Raw genomic sequence first — 18534 nt, forward strand, 5'->3', positions numbered from 1 at the left:
TCTGACACACTGGGAGCTTTTTTAAATGGGTCAAACAGCCGAACCAGTAAATAAATGTCTAATCTTCTAACACTTCCAATTTATTTTCACATGATACCTCGACCTGAGGTACAGCCAAGATCACGGTGTGATAAACGACTCAAACAAATGCAAATCATTCTTAAAAATAACATTCACACGTGCAGTTGTTTCAAACAGCGTTTATTCTTGTGTGAGAAAATATTGTCTCAGGCAGATTTATAGATCTTGCAGAACAATTCAAATGACAAGATCGAAAATCTCCTTTGCCACCGAAGGAAAACAAAAAGACACCATTAGTCGGCTGAATGCTGCGTGACTGCAGCCCACAGAGCTCGGCTGTCACTTTCAGAGAATGTTGGTGATGGCCGTCCCTATAACAAAGAGCTACGTAGCATCATACATAAATCTTTTTTTCAATATTACTTTTTAAATAACACTCTCGACTGCCACAAATTTATAAATTAAAATCTAAATTTTTTTCTGCATTCCTTAAATTACTTCATGTAAGCCGATATAAACAGACATTTACATATTTACAGAACTATACACATGCACCTTTACCACACTGAGACTGTATACATATATGTATATAGTGTACAAACACGCACAAGGTTTATGCCACAACATATGGCTCCAGGATTTCACCAATTTCTTTTTTTTAAACAGTCTGATTGTGCTTTTCAAGTCATTTCAGCCAGATTTGCAAAAATAAAAGCAATTGCAAGTTCTTCATTGGGTGATTGCAATAGACTTTGTTAGGATAACCAAGAATAATCAGCCTCACCTCCATAGTGGCGTCACATCCTAAATAACCAAGTAGCTGCACTGGGTTTTCCAACAATCTAGTATCAATATACAGTTTCACAATATGGAAAAATAAGCAAAAACCTCTCAAGTCCCACCCACAACACGTCATAGCTGGACTGCAAGTTCAAGAACGTTTACACTGGGAGATATTTCCCCCAAATGTATCTGTACGTCTACGAGAAAAATGTGCACACAACAAAAACTTACAGTAAGAGTTGAAACAGCTAAGCTTCACTTCAGACTTTAATTCAGGGTCAATACCAATTCTTCAATCTTAGCATACTTTAAAAATACTTGCTTAAATTGAAACATTTCCTTTTTTCTCTTTTGCACCTTTTCATTTCTTTTATCTGTTGGTCCTTCTATTTGCTGTACTTCATGTTTTAGTTTGATACTCAGAGAGATTAAGAGTTCACACAAAGTCCCGTAAGAGTGTTTTCTTTGTTTATACGAACTGTGACAGAAATACAAATAAATAAAAAACAAGCTTAAGTAAAAAACTAACTATAGCAAGATTCAATATAGCGATAATTCAAAGTATTGATTTCAGTTTTTTAAGTTAAGGGGGTAAACAATTAAATGATTTCACCTCTAATCACCTCTAACCATTGCAGTGAAATTATAATTTTTATGGCAACCTGCCGTCCTTACAAGTTGCTATTATACAGTATAATTGTTTTGCGTGTGTAAACTAAACAATAGTTTGATAAGTTTCTGGCCTTTTGCATCATTTTAGAAAATACTAGTTATATTAAAACAGTTTTTTTTTTTTTTCCCAGTACCACTTAGACAACTCAATTTAACATTTCATCTGTAGAGTCCAGATATGACGTGAACATAAAGTGGGACTTTCACTCTTCAATAAACAAAGTGACATTTCTATGGCAAGTACACTCTAAATACATATTGAATCGAGACAATCCCTTTGATGAGTAAATATTTACACTTCTCTTGATTCACTTTGGCCTAAAATAAAAACTTTATATGAACACATAGCAACAGTGGTTGTGTAAAACCTTTACAAAAGAAACAAACGGATGTGAATAAACAAACAATTTCATCTACAAAATGTGTTCAAGCACTTATTCCTCTCCATTTTAAAAACCAGAGCATCAGTTTTATACAGAAAACCCTCAAATACCAAAAACGTGGTTGAAACTGTTGATAATTTACTTTCTCTCCCTTTAAGAGCACTGATGAAGCTTCTAAATGTTTAACCAGGCAGCCTGTTTCAGATGATAAAAATGTTTCAGATAAAATTCATATAAAATTGGAGGGAGTGAAGTTAAGATTTCCTCTCACGTGGTTTAAATGTACAATGGCCCGGTCATACGCAGTGTGTACAGACTTGCGGACACTGGGTTTCTTGCCTTCCATTAAGCGCAACTTGTCGACAGTGTCATCCATCCCCAGCGACAATAGTTTGTCACGAGGGAGCCATTGCCTGAAAAATTCAAAGGGGACAATTGTCAAAGTGAGCAGGACGAGTCACGATTGTTGTGAAATTCACCTGGAGCCTTATCGTGCCTGTTGGAAACTTACCACGTTCGTTTGGTGTCGAAGAAGAGCACCAAGAAAAGCTTCTCGCCTTCGTCCTTTTGTCTCCACTCACCCAGTTTAAGCACCTCCACAGGAGGCACTGGAATGGGGATGCCGTTGTGAAGAAGCCCTTCCTGCGGCATCTCAGGGTCGACAATCTGTTAATCCAACAGTGAATTCTGTCAGTTATGCTCTTTGAAAAATATGCCCTTATGTAGCAAGCAAAAAACTCTGAAACAAGTCCAAAGAAAAAGAGTGAATCCATTCTCACCATCGCTGGATATGACGGATATCCTCTGCATTTGGCCCAAACTAGGTCCAGTGGTGCGAGCTCTGTCTCACTATCTAAAGACAGAAGTGTAGTATTTCCTGTGAACAGGATATTCCAATAGATCCAATTAATTTGTATTCATGACAGCTCTCGAGCCCAAACTGAAACACTGAACTACACTGAACTGGTCACCAAAATTGTAAATTTTTAACTTTTTTTGTTGTGTGTGTATGTTTTTAGCATTATGCCTCCAATAAACACACAAACAGAGGCTTTTCACTGTAATTTGATCATCCTGTCTTTATACACACCAGACCCACAGATGTCTCCATTCTCACTGCTCGGGACTTTGGCCAGTGCAGGTTTACCCCGACTACGTTTGGGTGGGGAGACACTACAGCTGTAAACAATACGAGAGAGACACAGAGAGAGAGAAGGTCAGAGAAGTGGAGGATTTTAACCTTTAAAAAAATCAGGAACTAAAGGGACATCAGTGAAAAATCAGAAAGCAAAAGTTATACTATTCAGTTTTTGTCGCATCTCCGGCGGATACAGAGCAACAGAATATGAATTTGCTTGTGTCCACCTGATGAGTTCAAGTCTACTTTTCAATCAGGTTTGGTCTTCTCCCACTTATTAGTGAAATGTGAGGGTCTCTTGCTCCTGAATGGTCCACTATGTTCACCAGCTAGTTGCCATCTTTGTCCGTCTATTGTTCGGTGCTGAGCTGATAATGTACAGTGGGTTTTCTAATTAGCTCTTCCAAGGAGGTTATGTTTTCACCCCTGTCCATTTATTTGTTAGGTGAAGCTATAGTTCGACACCAACAACAATAATGCACAATTACGCATACTCACTTTAATTTGTGGTCGTCATCATCATGGTCTGCAGAGGTGTGTTTTCCATTTGAGAGACCTGGCACAACCACAAATGACATTATGACTGACATGGACTCAAGATTCTCTTTCAGGATTTATATCGTATACATTTTGTCACTACCTGCTTCTTTGGGTGGTGGAGGGAGTTTTTCTGCTTCGGTCTCTGGGCTGAAGCCTCTGGACCTCAGGTGGTGCGCAGAGGGAGAGGGAGGTGCAGGGGAGGGGTTTGGGGTGGGAGGTAAAGCGGTGATGTTGGTCACACTGGGTGATTTTGGACGAGCAGAGGTGCTCTCCAGCCCATTAGTCTTACTGTCAGCTGATTTCCCACTCTGCTGCAGCGGGGACTTGTTTTTAGCCATCCGTGACCCATTTTTAGCTTTCTTGAACAAAACAGATGTACGACGACCAACTCCGGCCAAAGGCAGAGTCGGGGGGGATCCCAGCGGCGTCACCTCGTGAACGGCTTCTTGTTGTGAAGATGGCGTTTCACCAACCTCAGCCTCGTCTTCACCTTGGCTTTTGCTCCCACTGCGGGATGACCTCTGACGCTTGAATGAGCGCCCTGGTGACCTTCGCCCTCCAGTCACAATACCCAGAACAGGAGGCTCGAGAGGAGCATCTCCCGGCAGTGGTGATGACACCGGGCAAGTCAGTTCTAGCACAGGTGGAGAGTCATCTGGGGGGGAAAGGGAAGTTCATTTAGGATCATGAATCCACTTTAATATGTTAAATTCTTAACTCACCATCATCCCACGTACAGTGATAGAAGCCATGTTTATAAATACTATTTAATATGTTAAATATGTGGACCTATCTTCCAAACTTTACTGACTAGCTGTGTTTCTCTGTTTTTATAAGTGCATTAGTATTTCTTTGGGTTTTTGTGTAAAAATAAAGACTTTTGAGGACATCACATTGGATTCAGGGAAACTAAAGTGGGCATTCTTCACTATTTTACATGTAATTGACTAAATGATTGATCCATTAATCGGGAATCTTAAGCAGATTAATTAATAATACAAATTATTTAAAGCTGCAGCACAAATCATAAATTATTTTCAGTGAAGTTAAATTAGTTAAATCAGAATTAAGTAATGCAAGTGAATAATACATAGAAAAAAATATTTTACCAGTCCCAGAGTTTGACACTGCAGTCAAATGTCCATTATCAGCTAAATCCGTCTTCTCTGATTTCTTCTCCTTCTCTGATTTCTTCTCCTTCTCCTTCTCCTCCTCCTCCTCCTCCTCCTCTTCCTCCCCCTCATCATCTGGTCCTTCATCATCCTTGTCATTACCATTCAAGCACTTAGTATTATGCTGCTGGTTCATTTTCTGTCTGAGAGTGTTAATCTCTCGGCGTAGCAGCCGGATTCGTTTGGTTCGGCCACCGCTGGTACGCATGGATGAAACCATGTCGAGTTTGTCCAGCAGGGCCTTTAGCTGCTCGTCTGTGGTTAAGTGCAGTCGGTTGTCTGGGTCCAGGAGAGGGTCCACTGAGGGGAAAAAAACATAAAATACACTCTGCATGTTGGTTAAATTCATTAAGAAAAATCGAGTTGCTATTCTAAACTCACCATCATCCCACGTACAGTGATAGAAGCCATGTTTGTTCGGCACCTCTGGGAGATGCATGCCAGTGTTGGGGTCGAGACCAATGCTCTGAGACTGCCTGTGGGCGTGGCGGAGGACTGCTCCGCCCACCTCCCGCAGCTGTAAAGCCATCTCGTGAAACATGGTGTCCTTGGAGTTGTACTTGAGGCAGTTGGAAATCATCAGTTCAAAGTCCCTCTCCAGGTCCGTGATGGAGCAGTAGCCGTGTCCTTCCAGTTTGGTGCGCATGGTGGAGAAGTCCATGGGTTGGGAAACAAACTCCATGTAATCTGGGACCTCAGTGAATCATTGTAATCAGGATATTAGCAGAGTCATAATAAAGCTAAAGTACATATAATGCTGAGTGAAAAGTGTATATTTATGAAGACTGTTTTCAAACTGCACCAACCTCTGAAAGATTGACTGGCTGACAGAAGACTTTGGCCGTGTCCTTCTCTTGCAGTTGGTCCAAGGTGGATCGGAGAAGCATCAGTGCTGGGGTCAACTTCAGCTCAAGAGCAGCCTGCTGAATTTTCATCTGGAGAAGGATGATGTGATCACACAGGGGAGAGCCGAGGAAAGACAAGGTCACTCTTAACAGGTTTAAATGAATGACAAATACTGAGGACAACTGAGAGCACAGCTGCCTCTTTATTTTCATTATGAATTCATCTGCCTGGTATTTACTCAATTAAATTAAATCATCATCTTGTTCACCAAACAATGTCAAAGCCCAAGGTAAAATCGTGAGCACTTAACAATTATGTGTTGCACGATAGGATTATCATAGATGACCAAACAGTCACATTTGACAAGTGACAATCAATTGACCAGACCCGTTTTCAACCAAGAACTCTGGCCCCAATTTTCCAAATATTTTTCAGAAATGCTTTTTCACTTGTATAAAACACAGCAGGAGATTGTGTCAAACTTTCACAATAACAGGGAAATGTCAACTTCTGCTGCATTTTTGATTCCAGCAAATCGACACCGCAGTCGTCCCTTATCACCAAATGCTCTTGAACCCAATTGTCTTTCCAAATTGCCAACTTAGTTGGCATCTTCTACGTGAATGGCAACTCTTTTCAATTTTGAGATATTTGTACTTTTCCAATTTAGTTTGGAATCACATCTTTTGCAACGTCATCTACATGTTCACAAAAGTTTCGGAAAAATTTCCAGAGAAACGGACTTGGGCATTTGTGTTTTCAGATACAGCCCCTCCGGAAATTTTCAGGAAAATGTCTGGAGTTCCGTGCATTTCTTGATTGTTGCAGTTTTCCCAGATGTTTGTGAGTGCCAATGCTGAGTGTTATAAAAGTGCTCGAAATAATTATAGCATCCCTCGAGCCCCACACTTCCTCTTTTCTTGCACCTGTTCTCTCTTTAGCCTCTCTCTCTTGCGGATCAGCTCCACCAGAAGTCTGGCTCTTTCCAGGTCCTGCCTCAACTTTTGCCAGTATCGAAGCTCCTCTCTTGCAGCACACAGCTTTTCATCAGGCTCCCTCTGGACATAAAGGAATGAGGACAAAGATATCAGGCTTCCCATTCAGAATGGATTCACTGAAAGCTATTACAATGACCATTTTATCTAAAACACTGTGGATAAATCTTGGTTTTACCTGTATTCGTTGGTTTAAACAGCATCACTGGGCATAGTAAATGAGTGGGAAATAGATAAAAGGACAAGTGTGTAGGATTTAATGGCATCTAGCAGTGAGGCTAATGAAGGGTCCAGCAGTCACAGCCCCACATGGGGGCTATGCACACAAAGTACGCTGGCAGAGTGAATATCAATAGGTTGTACAAAATATATCTAACTTTATATTTAATGTTAAGGTTAGATGGTTGACTCTACCCCTCTCCTCTTTCTTTTTGTCTTCTCCACCTCTCTCTCCCTCTCGTCTGCAGCTGCATAGACTTGGTCACCTTGACCGTGACTTCACTTCCTGTCTGTTATTTCAAATTAAGAGCACTCTGCAGAGTCACGTAATACTGAATTCATGACAGTGCAATGGATAGACAGAAATACCTTTTTTTCTGTCAATAAAACCCCAAAAATTCCACTTATTGGCCCTTTAACATCAACAGCTACACTGCAGCCCTCTGTGACAGTGAGAGGTCTACATCAAAGAGAGAACAGTGAAGGCTTGTGTGGAAGCTTGCCATCTATTTGCATCAGCTATGGCGAAGTGTGATGTCTGGGCTTATGCTTGAATTCAAACATGTGAGATTACAAACATGGTGTGATCGCCCTGAGTAACTGTGTTCTGAACAGATTGTATCTTAGAAATCCTAATGTTCTATTGAATATAAATGCATACCAAAATGCGCAAGACCGGGTGACAGAGGGGTGAGTCCAGAGGGCCAGTATTATGCAAAGGTTTGCCTGCCTGCCGAGGATAATACAAAAAATGAATATATTTATTGCCAAAGCTTTTGTAGGATTTTCCTAGTGCTAGTTTTTGTGTGACATGGAGGAGACATGGAGGAGCTACACAAATCGATGAGCTGTGCAAAAATCTGAGAAATGTGGAAAAGGCCCTATTCAGAACAGGTATTGACCACCACTTTGAGTGATCCAATCACAAGCGGACAGCTCATAAAACGTAGGTTCACACTTTTTTCAGCTTGAGTTTACCTATGGCCCTGTTAAGACATTACAAATAAATCAATGAATGAAACACTGAGAACTGTAAAAAATATGATTGGTTCATGGTGAATTTGTAGCAGGTCTGAGGATGTTAGCTGAGTAGGCGGTCTGTCAATGTGGCACATGACATTTTCATGTTCGGATGTCGAATGTGTATATAGATCACTCAGAGAATATATATGTATATATGTATATATATATATATATATATATATATATCATATAACTGTGCAACAACTGCAGTTCCTGCAGATATGTTACTTTTAAGCAATAATCTCTCTCCTCACCTGTTCTGTTGCCTTCTGGGTCTGCAGATGGGAGTGAAGTCGGCGTATTAAAGGCATTCCATTCCGCGACTGTCGTTTTAGTAACCAGTAGCTATGAAGCCTCTGCATGAACTGATTCTTTCTCTGGACTTCAACACCTGTGCAGATCTTGTTCAGTCTGTGGAGATGTAACAGTTGCAAAGTAAAACCTATGTGGCAACCCTGGTGGTAATAACGCTAACTTGAGATGACGTGAATCAAACTATTAATAAGAATTCTCACAATATGTAAATGTCTCACCTGTGAGAAGGGATCTGAGGCACGAGCAGCACAGGCACATTTGAGCGACGTGTCGACCCAGCGGACCTTTTTGTATTCTTCTTCTTCTGGCCTTTGGTAGCCTTCTTGTTCGTCGGTGAAGGTGGGCTCTCAGTATATGACCTTTGACCCCGGTTCCCTCTGCCCCCCACCAGTCTTCCTTCAACCGACTCGTCTCCTGACCCATCCCGCCGAAACCCAACGGGCGAGTGATGCTCACAGAAAGCAGTCTTCTTCACAGAGAAGGTGGTACCATTGATGCCCGTCTCACGGACTGGGTCAATCTTCATAAAGAGGCCGGCCTTCTGAGCGCAGGTGACGTGGAAGGCCCTGTAACAGTTGGCTTTGTGGCACTGAATAGACGCTCCTCTGCCTTTCTGCTTGCAAAGGTAGCAGGTGAGCTTCCAGCGAGCAGTAGGGATGTTTTTGACGCCCTCAACAGGCTCCAAAAACACTGTGTTGGCAAAGCACACCTCTGGGATCCATATGGCACAGACAACGTGGGCCCAACGCCCATCACTCGTCTGTTTGAAGGCACCTCCTCGGTTGGGACAGAGCACACAGTCTACAGGACGGGAAGGGGACTGCAGGCAGCAGCGGCACAGCCACTGGCCCTCAGGTACGTAGGGCACACCATAACACTCCTGGTGGACAGCCAAGTTGCAGATGTCACAGAACAGGATGACGTTACTGTTGAGACACTCATCATCCAGGCAGACACAGCAGAATGCATCCTCATCGACCGCACTCTGGGACAGAGCTTGGCTGCGGGACTCCAGGATTGACTCCCTCTCCAGACGGTCGATCAGCAACTCAAACGTGTCTGGAGGTACTGAGGCGTTACCGTCACACACCCTCTTTTGGTTCACCATCTCCAGCCAGGCCAGGTCTTCCTCATCCATGTCATACTCAGCCACACTGTCCTGTTCCTCTATTGACTTCTCTATGAAACGGTAATACCCTGCGGGAAGAGGAGGTGCCTCCGAGGGGTGAACTGAACTCAGCACACGGAAGGTGGGCTCAGGTAGGGGGCTTTGGTTGGATGGGTGCTGGAGGGAATTAGTTGCTCCTGTGTGCTGCTGGGAGCCAGACCGCTGGTTCTGGTGAGTTGTATTTTTACCGCTCTTCTTGCTCTTACTGTTTGAGGGTTTCTTCCATGACCTGGTTTTACTCTGCATTTGCTCACTGTTCTCCTTATTACTGTTGCACTCAGTAATGTCCTGGGCCGTCATCTCATCCTCGGTTATAACTGGCAGAGGATCTGTGATGTGAATCCGATGGAGCCTCCCTTCTAGATCCACCTCCACTATTTTCTGAGCCTGAGCGTATGTCAAAGTCTCCCTGGATGGAGAGAGCTGCAGTCTGTAGGGCGATGGGGGCCGTAGCTGGCCAGACGACCCCCTGCCCCTTCCTCTCCCTCTACCTCGACCCCTACCCATGTTGAGTCCGCAAACAACTGTCTCACATTCCCACCTGCTCACCTTCCGCATGGGAGTTTACACCAGCTCCCTGACAAATAAGAAGGAAATAAATGTATGCAGTGACTGTGTGGAAAACAGTTTCTGTAATGTAAACATGACATTATAAAAACATGGATAGAAACCAGAGGGACTGTAATCGTTGTAACAAGAATCACATTTTGGTTGTAATGACAGAATGCAAGCATTGTAAACAACAAGGGAAAAGTAGGTGGAAAATTATAATTTTAAGTGTCCCTATTGTGTGTGTTAAAACTTACTTTGGTATAACAGATATAGCTAATATAAAGAGCTTTTTAAGTTAGTATATGTTTGTATACTCTAACATATATCATGGTCATGACTCAATAACACAGTTAGCTGAATTTACTTGGGGGGGCAGGTTATTACTGTTCTTTTTTCAATTACTTGTGTAATTCCTTCTGTATTTTGACCATTTGTTTTCTGTTGTCTAGCATTTTATATATGAGCCATTTGTTTTCTTGTTAACCAGCACTTTGGTGCTTTTGTTTTGAAAAGCTTACAAAAAAGCAATTTATTATTATTATTATTTGTTAATATAATGTATGCTATTGCGATCAAGGAGAGAAGCTTTCACCTTGATTCAAATATTGCGATTATAACATGCTTACGTTATCAAATCACAATTTGAAGGCTACAAATTTAATTATATCATGTTGGAAGTTGTTTCATTTTCTTCTATGGACCTATAATGAAGTTATTGTTTTAACCTGATGTATCATATCCCTGCACTGCTGCTGAAAAGTGGCATTTGATTTGGCAATTCTGACAAGATGTAGCTTAGTGTTACTCCTGGAAACGAGGGGGTCAGCTGCGGTGCCTCTGTAATAAAAACAGTCTGTTACCTCAAGTCCTCTCTCTGCACAAACACAGCTTCACTCATTTGCACTGCTTGCGTCCGTGCGGCCCAGCTCTCCCCCCATTGGTCCACCCTGAAGTCCGTAACGCTGCCACATTTTTCCGGAGCCAATCAGACGGCAGCATCCTCTATTTGTTCCCTCCCCTGTTGCTGTGCGTAGTTCGGTTGCAGAGCGCTAAATACCAAGCCGAGGATCTAACATCTGTCAGCCATTTTAGACTCACAACAGCACAGGCAACGTTTGTACTGCAAGTTGATTAGCAGCCCAATTACAAATGCTAAACGCAGCCAGAGAGCCGCTCAACACGGTGCACCACACGCAGATATTAACCGCACACACATGTCAGGTCCCCGCATTGATGATATGCTGCGTGTCGGGCTCTGCTTTGTGCCCAGAGTGCTGCGAAAAGACGACGGTCTCCGGCCGATGTGATAACGTTTCTCGGTCGGACAGGACGGACTGAAGTCGTGAAAGCAAACGGCAAAATTTCCGGGCAAAGCTGAAATGACAATAAAACAGCAGAGTGTTTTTTTACCTTGTGACGCGGTCCCCGGCGCTGCGAGTGGCAAAGTGAACTACTGCACTTAGCTTAATGTCAGCGAGAGAGACGCGACAGCCGAGGCGGACATGCTAGCCCTTAGCTTAGCTAGCCGGTCATTTCGAGAGCGACAGCGTCATCTTCAGCGCCCCACTCCTCCGCCGTGACTCCGGCCACACACCCGGAGTCGAGCCGGTGTCATGGCTGTGCTTTGCACCTTTCAAATGATGCCGGTGGTCAACTTGTGGGCAGCGAAATCCCGAAGATATCGAATTAATGGACCTTGGATGAGGCTAAATATTCAGTCAAGATGGCTTGAAAAATACGCCCCTTTGGAGAAAAAAACACCTCGGCCAATGAGAGGCCACCGCCTCTCAGCGCAGGCAACGCGCACCGAGCTCTGATTGGTCGAACCGATAAACCGAAGTCATCGCACTCGGTTTGGAGTTCATCAGAAAAAGAAGCGAGGAGAAAAGCAACGGTGCATACATTCCGCGCCCTGTGGCTCCAACATCATTTCCCCCAGACCCCAGATTGTACCTGTTACACACCTGCGAGGGAAACATGGGACACTGCCTCAGCAGTGAAATATTAAAATTGTTGTTATTTGTATTTATATATGTATATATATGCTATTATAAAGAAAGCATATATATATAAATATAAACTAATTATTATAATATTTACAGATTAATTTTACATTGGTTGACTAACCAATAAGTAATCTAACTGTTTAACCTCTTGTCCACTTGCTGAAGCCTGTAGTTGTATGTCTTTCCCTGTGGATGGAGTTTACTTAGTTATAGAAGAGAATCGGTTGGATCTATATATCAGCCCAGTACCTGCATGGATCTGACGACAGCCCCTTGCCTCTCCATACAGATCCATCTCCCCCCGCTGATGAATCTGTAAGCGATAAGTTTGTTTATACGGACGCACAGAGTACTGTGAACCATAGTTACATTTATGAACTTACCTGTCATATCAAATTGATTTAGCATTACTCTTCTTTTACTATGTTACATCATGACAATGAGATCATGTACCATCAGGAGGATGTCTGGATTTGAATGTCCTTACAGAATGAGGTCAAAGTTGATTTCTCTTTAAAGGTCGATTTAATGAAAAATATTAAAATAATAAAACTACAAATTAAATGTAAATGTGTAGGTGATATAATGTATGTGTGCAGAATCTTTTGAAGAAGAGTTGAGGTCATAAATATTTACAAAAAAGTGTAACTGTTCAGTTAAACCGATAATAAAATATTATTATCTCTGGCCCTGCATTACATTCACCATGCACATTAATTACTTCTACTTACGTTAAATGGGTTGATAAAAAAATCTTCCAATAACTGAAATTTATTTTGTGACCTCATGGTTCAGTATCTCTAGATATGACGGCAGGATGTTGTGGGTGTGAGTCCTATCAAAGCCAACAATGATTTTTGCTAAATTAACTTCAGCCACTGGCAGGAGAAAATGCACTCTTTCAAATTACAACATGATTGTGTGCCATTTCTGAGATAAAATTATTTTGCCATGCCAGCAGCTTTATATAAATTGATTGGTGGGTGTAAGGTTCGAGAAGTGAGCACGTGACTGGAAGGAACAGTGGGATTGAATCTGTGGTACAGGTGAAAACCAGTGGCTCCAGCTTCAACACCTCTGTGGAGCCCTTAAACAAAACAGATAACCCTGATTGTCTCAGTGGAGCAGCTCAGTGGTAAACAGTTCAAACTGTGGACCATCCATCAACGTATTGCCTCACAGTAAGGCTACCCTGAATAACCAAAGTGATACTGCTGATGTATGCAGTATATATTCTGTGAGTATACACTGAATTTGTGCTGAGCTTCAAATATTACACTTTTCTTAACCTCATGTCAAACATAAATCTCACAAAACATATAATATTCTAACCATATGATGTTAATCAGATTTTTCCTTATTCATTTATAATATCAAGATATTTTACTTGGTCGTTGCTAGTGTGAAAAACCACATTTTAATCCACAGTGGAGGCTGAATCATACCTCATGCTGCTTCTCCCCAACCCTTCAAAATGTTGACACTTTCTCCTCCCACAAACACTTAGTTGGTCGTCTTAAATCATTTGAATGTGAAAAACTTCACATCGCATGCATCACAGTCGAGCTGCACTGGGGTCAGTCTGAAGCCTGACGTGCCAATCCAGCAGTCACATCTTGGACTCTTGTCAGGTAATAATAAGTCCATCGATCTTATGTGTGATTGTACGTTTCAATCAATTTCATGTGATGATTTGATCCACATCTTGCTTCCTAGGAAACTCTTTTATTTTACCATTATTTATGTTTATCCATGTGTACCATCACTGATTGTCTTTCTAACTCATAGGCTGCAAATCAGCACAGACAAGATGCTGTTGGGGTTCTTTGTGTTGTCTGTTGGGTGTTTCCTGGACATGGGATTGTGTACTGCAGGTAAGAACATTTGATTCACCTCATGTTTTTACTGAAACATAGTAAAATGTCTCAGTAAAGAAACACATTAGAACAATGTAGAAGTAACTTGAGTTTTTCTTTTTACAACTCAAATGGAAGTGAGTGAATGTGCAGTGCAGATCAAACTGATTTTAATCAAAAATACATTATTAAAAAATAAGCCTTTATTTATGGATACTGATATTTATTATTAAGATTTTTCCTCAACCTAATTTTCTAATGTTATTACTGCTGGATTTGATCAAAGTTTTTCAGGCTTGACAAGACATAAATACATAAACTGTCGGATGGGATGAATATCAAAGTGTAGCGCCACATCCTGTCCAGCTCTTGTAGAAAAACAACATGAGGAAGCAAGCCAGTTGAAACTCTCACAAAAAAATGGTAACACATCCAGTGTATGAAGCGAACAAAGACCCTGTGTTCGGAGTGGCCAAACAGTGACAGGGGCTTGAAGAGCTTGTCTACGTGTCATCTTTTGAAAAGGAGGATCTGTCGGTTGTCAGGATCACCCTGTGGCGACGGATCCCTGAGGGCTTGGCCTGAATTGAGGCTTTTGATACTCTTTGACTGCCCTCCCATCTCACAGTGCCATGGCATTGAGACTCTTTGAATTGACACACTGCTCCAAATAGATCGAAGTCCACAAACTTTTTTTTAGAGGAGGAGAGTGGCCAGATCGCCAGGGTACCGGAAACTTGTCTTGACAAGAAGATCAAAAACAGGCTTCCACAAACTCCACCTCAGACACATCATGATGTCAGATTAGAGAGTGAAATGGTCTTTGCATTGACGTCTTTAAATCGGATAAATTTAGGATAAACATCAGGCCTGATAAATGTGTGTGGGTAAGTTACTATTTCACTGTAATGTATCAAAATATTTTGCTTATACCTTCTGATACCATCCCAACCTTTCAGTTTCAGTCCAGAAACGATGGCTGGTGCTTTTTTAAATATTTTTTTACAATATTATATCTCATAAAAAAGAGAATAACATACAATTTACTCCTTCTAAGAGTGATAACATAAGATAAAATAAGATAAGAGAAGATAAGATAAGATAAGATAAGATAAGATAAAATAAGATAAGATAAGATAAGATAAGATAAAATAAGATAAGATAACAACACCTTTTAAAAAAGGTTTAGAAGTTGGTCTGAACTTGTTCCTTTTCCTTCCTCCCTCACCATTAGTGCCAACAGAGCTGAGAATCACAACAATAAAGGTAGTTCATCTATTCATTTCTGCCTTGTACAAACTTCACATCCCTGTGAATACAAGACTGAAGATTACATTTCACTGATTGACTTTTGACATGTTCCCTTATAGCAAGAGCCATATACGGTTTCTAAGGGCTCACAACTGGAAGGCTTTTGTATGGACCTGCTGTCGGAAGTTGCCAAGAAACTGAGCTTCAAGTACAGAGTGCAGCTGGTGAAGGATGGTTCGTATGGCCGGCAGGATGACAACGGCAACTGGAATGGGATGATTGGAGAGGTGGTGAGAGGGGTGAGTACATGAAAACTGGCCTTTGAAGAGGTCATGGGCCAGGAAAGCACTTTGCACAAGCTTGAATTACTCATCTGGCATCTGTGATTTGCAATTGATGCATTCGGAATACACAAAAATATGTGGCGTGAACATAGTTGTTGGTGAAATTAAAAACTCTTTAAGCCCTCATGGACTTTCTATAAATATACTGCAAAGCCTATAATATTGTTTTACCAATGTCAGATGTATTTATGAATTCCCTACAGGAAGCAGACCTTGCAATCGCTCCACTGACTCTCACAGCAGCGCGAGAGAAAGCTGTGGGCATGACCAAACCATTCATGCAGACAGGAATCAGCATCCTTCTGAGGAAGGACATCTCAGAGGAATCAGGCCTCTTCGATTTCCTCTCCCCCTTTACAGCCGAGACCTGGGTCGGCATCATTGTTGCCTATCTGGGGACGGCTGCAAGCATCTTTATTGTCACCAGGTTGGTGATACTAGTTAAATTTGTGATTTATGTAACTTCGGTAAACTCAATTTATTGATCACGATAATTCATCGCCATTTGCTGCATGCGTAACATGAATAAAACTAAAATACATCCGCAAGATTCTCATCAGCACTGATGGTGAAGACAACTCCCATGATCCCATGTTATTATTTCAATCAAAAGACCCCTAGCAGCCAAAGTAACATATTGTAATATCTACTTATTTTCACATCTACTTATTTTATCTTCTTATTTTACCTGCTATTATTTCCTCTAGTGCCAGCAGTGCTGTTACATAAATAATGTATCTTTTTTTTATGGATGCAGACTCAGTCCATGTGAGTGGAGTCAGCCTCAGACTGAAGAGAACAGATTCAGCCTCCTCCACAGTCTGTGGTTCACAGCTGGAGCTCTGACCCTTCAAGGTAAAACCAGACGCTACAACAAAGTGAGCTCACAATCTCTGGACTTCACAAAGAGGCTCATTTGTCTCTGTGTTTTTGTGTGTGTGTTTTCAGGTGTTGGTCCTCACCCCAGAGCTGCGTCGGGGCGTGTTGTCTGCTGCAGCTGGTGGTTATTCACCGTCGTCCTCCTGTCCTGTTATTTCTCCAACCTCAGCTCCCCTAAGAACCAGGAGTCCACTCAGCTGATGGTGAAAGGGTTTGAGGACTTGGCCAATCAGGACATGATGGAGTATGGCTGCCTGGCAGGATCGTCCACCCTTGCCTTCTTTAAGGTGAGAATGAAGATGTGGATCTTTTAGATTATAAGACTTGAATTACCTCAGGTGCACTGGATCACTAATCCCAGTTTTTTTCTCACTCCGACCATTTTCTTCACCCAGAATTCAAACAACCCAGTGTATCGGAGAATCTATGAGCACATGGAGAGAACTAAGAGTTTTGTGTCTTCGATGGACGAAGGGGTGCAGCGAGCAAAAGAGGGCAACTTTGCTTTTATTGGAGAGTCTGTCTCCCTGGACTTGGCAGTAGCCCGTCATTGTGAACTGGTCAGAACTCATGAAGTCATCGGGATGAGAGGATACAGCATTGCGACCTCTCTCAGTGAGACTGCTCACATTTGAATCTCAAGACAAAATTGCTGGTTTTAAAAATGGTGTCTCTAAAATAAAACAAATGTCATCATCTCTAAGGTTCCCCCTTGATAAAGAACCTCAGTGTAGCCATCCTTCAACTGAGTGAGGCCGGAGAGCTGGCTTACCTGCAAAGCAAGTGGTGGGCAAGCAGCTGCATCGCAGACAAGGCCAAGTCTTCAGCCGTTCAGCCGCACAGCCTCAAGGGGATGTTCCTGGTTCTTTCTCTGGGCTTGGGGTTGGGAGCACTGCTGGCCATCCAGGAACTCACCTCCAAGAGTCGCAGAAGTGCAGGGGAGCAGAGGGTACGTTCAAGTGCACTCGTAAACCACATTACTGCTATAAACACAACTAAACGCTAAAATGCAGAAGACACAACCTTACAGTTTTACATACTCTTCCACACACAGGCCAAACAATTGCCTGGATGCTTTGATGCACATGTTTGTAGGTAATCCTTGTTCGATCAAACTTTTAGCAAAGAGAAACAAATCGATCATTAGCAATGAACATCTTGTAATGAATATAGTAAAGGACCACTTGTAACTTTTGTGTCTATTGACAGACCGTTTTTCTAAATCTCTTTCATATGTGTTTCATTAACACTGGCATATCTTGACATCGGACCCCAATATTCACCAAAGCCTTTGAGTCCCCTCCAAGATTTTTCCACAAGAGACTGGCAAAAGGGATAAGACAATTTGGAAATGCCAAAATCTCTATGGTGTCTATCTGGGTACTTTATCACTGTTTGACTTGAATTAATAATTTTGTGTAGTGAGTTTTGTGTTGCAAGCTGCTTCTTGGTATTAGTGTTGTTTGAAACATTTACATAAAATACATCCATGTATTAATAAACTGATTTGTTTTGTTATTTCCTTCCCTCAGAAGTCCTGCTGCACTGTGCTGACTGAGGAACTGAGTCTGCGCTTGAGGACAATCAATGCAAACAGACCCCAGGAAAATATAGAAATGGATAAAGAAAAAGCATAGACATTATGTAGATGTCAGAAGTTTCTTTAGTCTTAACGACAGCAACAAAACTCTGATTCTGTCTTCTAACTTGTGTGATTAATTTTTCACAATTAATTCCAATATTAACAGAAACCTGAATTATTGACATTAATCATTACATTAATTAAACATTGGGTTTTGAACTTCATAACTTTTAAAAGAAAAAAGAAAAACACACACTTTATTAAAATAATCACTTTATTGATATTAGTACAAATGCTAGAGTTTCAATGCAAAAGAAAACATAGTTTAAATACTATGAATGATACTTGTTGAAATGTTTACACTTGAAAAAAATTACTAACGGTGATCATGTATTTTCTAAGTAACCTTTGTATGACTCAGTTGGCAATGGCATCAAATGAAATCCACAAACTATTGTGAAGAATTATTTCATGCATAAAAACTTTTGTCTGTAAACATCCCAGCAGCATGAATACAACAGTGTGGATTGTAAACCTCACAGCAGGCCTAAAACAATAAAAAAAATCTAACTGTGTAACTCTGCTTCATGTCTTCATGTATCTAGAAAGTAAATCACAATGGCTTCTCAACTTTCCTCTTATTTGTTTTTTAACCCAATCTCCCTGGAATTTGTTTGTACTAGGAAATAATTGTAATTGTTCACATGTATTTCCATCATGGCCAAAAGACAGAGATGTAGGCCTAACAGCCTGACTAATATCTATGACAATCTGTTCCACTCCAGTCCA

General features: G+C 41.5%; 2 protein-coding genes across 4 annotated transcripts; one reads left to right on the forward strand and one right to left on the reverse strand.

Annotated features, from left to right (window-relative positions):
* Window positions 1-184: 184 nt before the first annotated feature.
* Window positions 185-11560, reverse strand: brpf3a (bromodomain and PHD finger containing, 3a). Of its 3 annotated transcripts, none has more exons than XM_062404271.1 (13): window positions 11238-11560; window positions 8326-9852; window positions 8047-8203; window positions 6482-6613; window positions 5516-5644; window positions 5106-5403; window positions 4647-5009; window positions 3638-4192; window positions 3496-3553; window positions 2950-3038; window positions 2639-2736; window positions 2371-2525; window positions 185-2272 (listed from the first exon to the last, which is right to left on the reverse strand). In XM_062404271.1, the coding sequence occupies exons 2-13, from the start codon at window positions 9831-9833 to the stop codon at window positions 2089-2091; spliced, it is 3726 nt and encodes a 1241-aa protein (XP_062260255.1). In that variant the 5' UTR covers window positions 9834-9852; window positions 11238-11560; the 3' UTR covers window positions 185-2088. The 3 variants fall into 3 exon arrangements, with proteins under 3 accessions (XP_062260255.1, XP_062260263.1, XP_062260246.1); XM_062404279.1 differs by having other exon boundaries at window positions 2639-2712; window positions 5091-5403; XM_062404262.1 differs by having other exon boundaries at window positions 5091-5403.
* A 526-nt stretch (window positions 11561-12086) lies between these two features.
* si:dkey-183j2.10 (glutamate receptor U1) lies at window positions 12087-18442 on the forward strand. Its single transcript, XM_062397067.1, has 10 exons — window positions 12087-12148; window positions 13622-13707; window positions 14924-14955; window positions 15060-15239; window positions 15488-15711; window positions 16042-16139; window positions 16233-16450; window positions 16559-16778; window positions 16868-17112; window positions 17696-18442. Exons 1-10 carry the CDS (start codon window positions 12087-12089, stop codon window positions 17798-17800), a joined length of 1470 nt encoding a protein of 489 aa, XP_062253051.1. The 3' UTR covers window positions 17801-18442.
* The last annotated feature ends 92 nt before the right edge of the window (window positions 18443-18534 follow it).

This window comes from Platichthys flesus, chromosome 2 (genome assembly GCF_949316205.1).
Source record: "Platichthys flesus chromosome 2, fPlaFle2.1, whole genome shotgun sequence".
NCBI lineage: Eukaryota > Metazoa > Chordata > Actinopteri > Pleuronectiformes > Pleuronectidae > Platichthys > Platichthys flesus.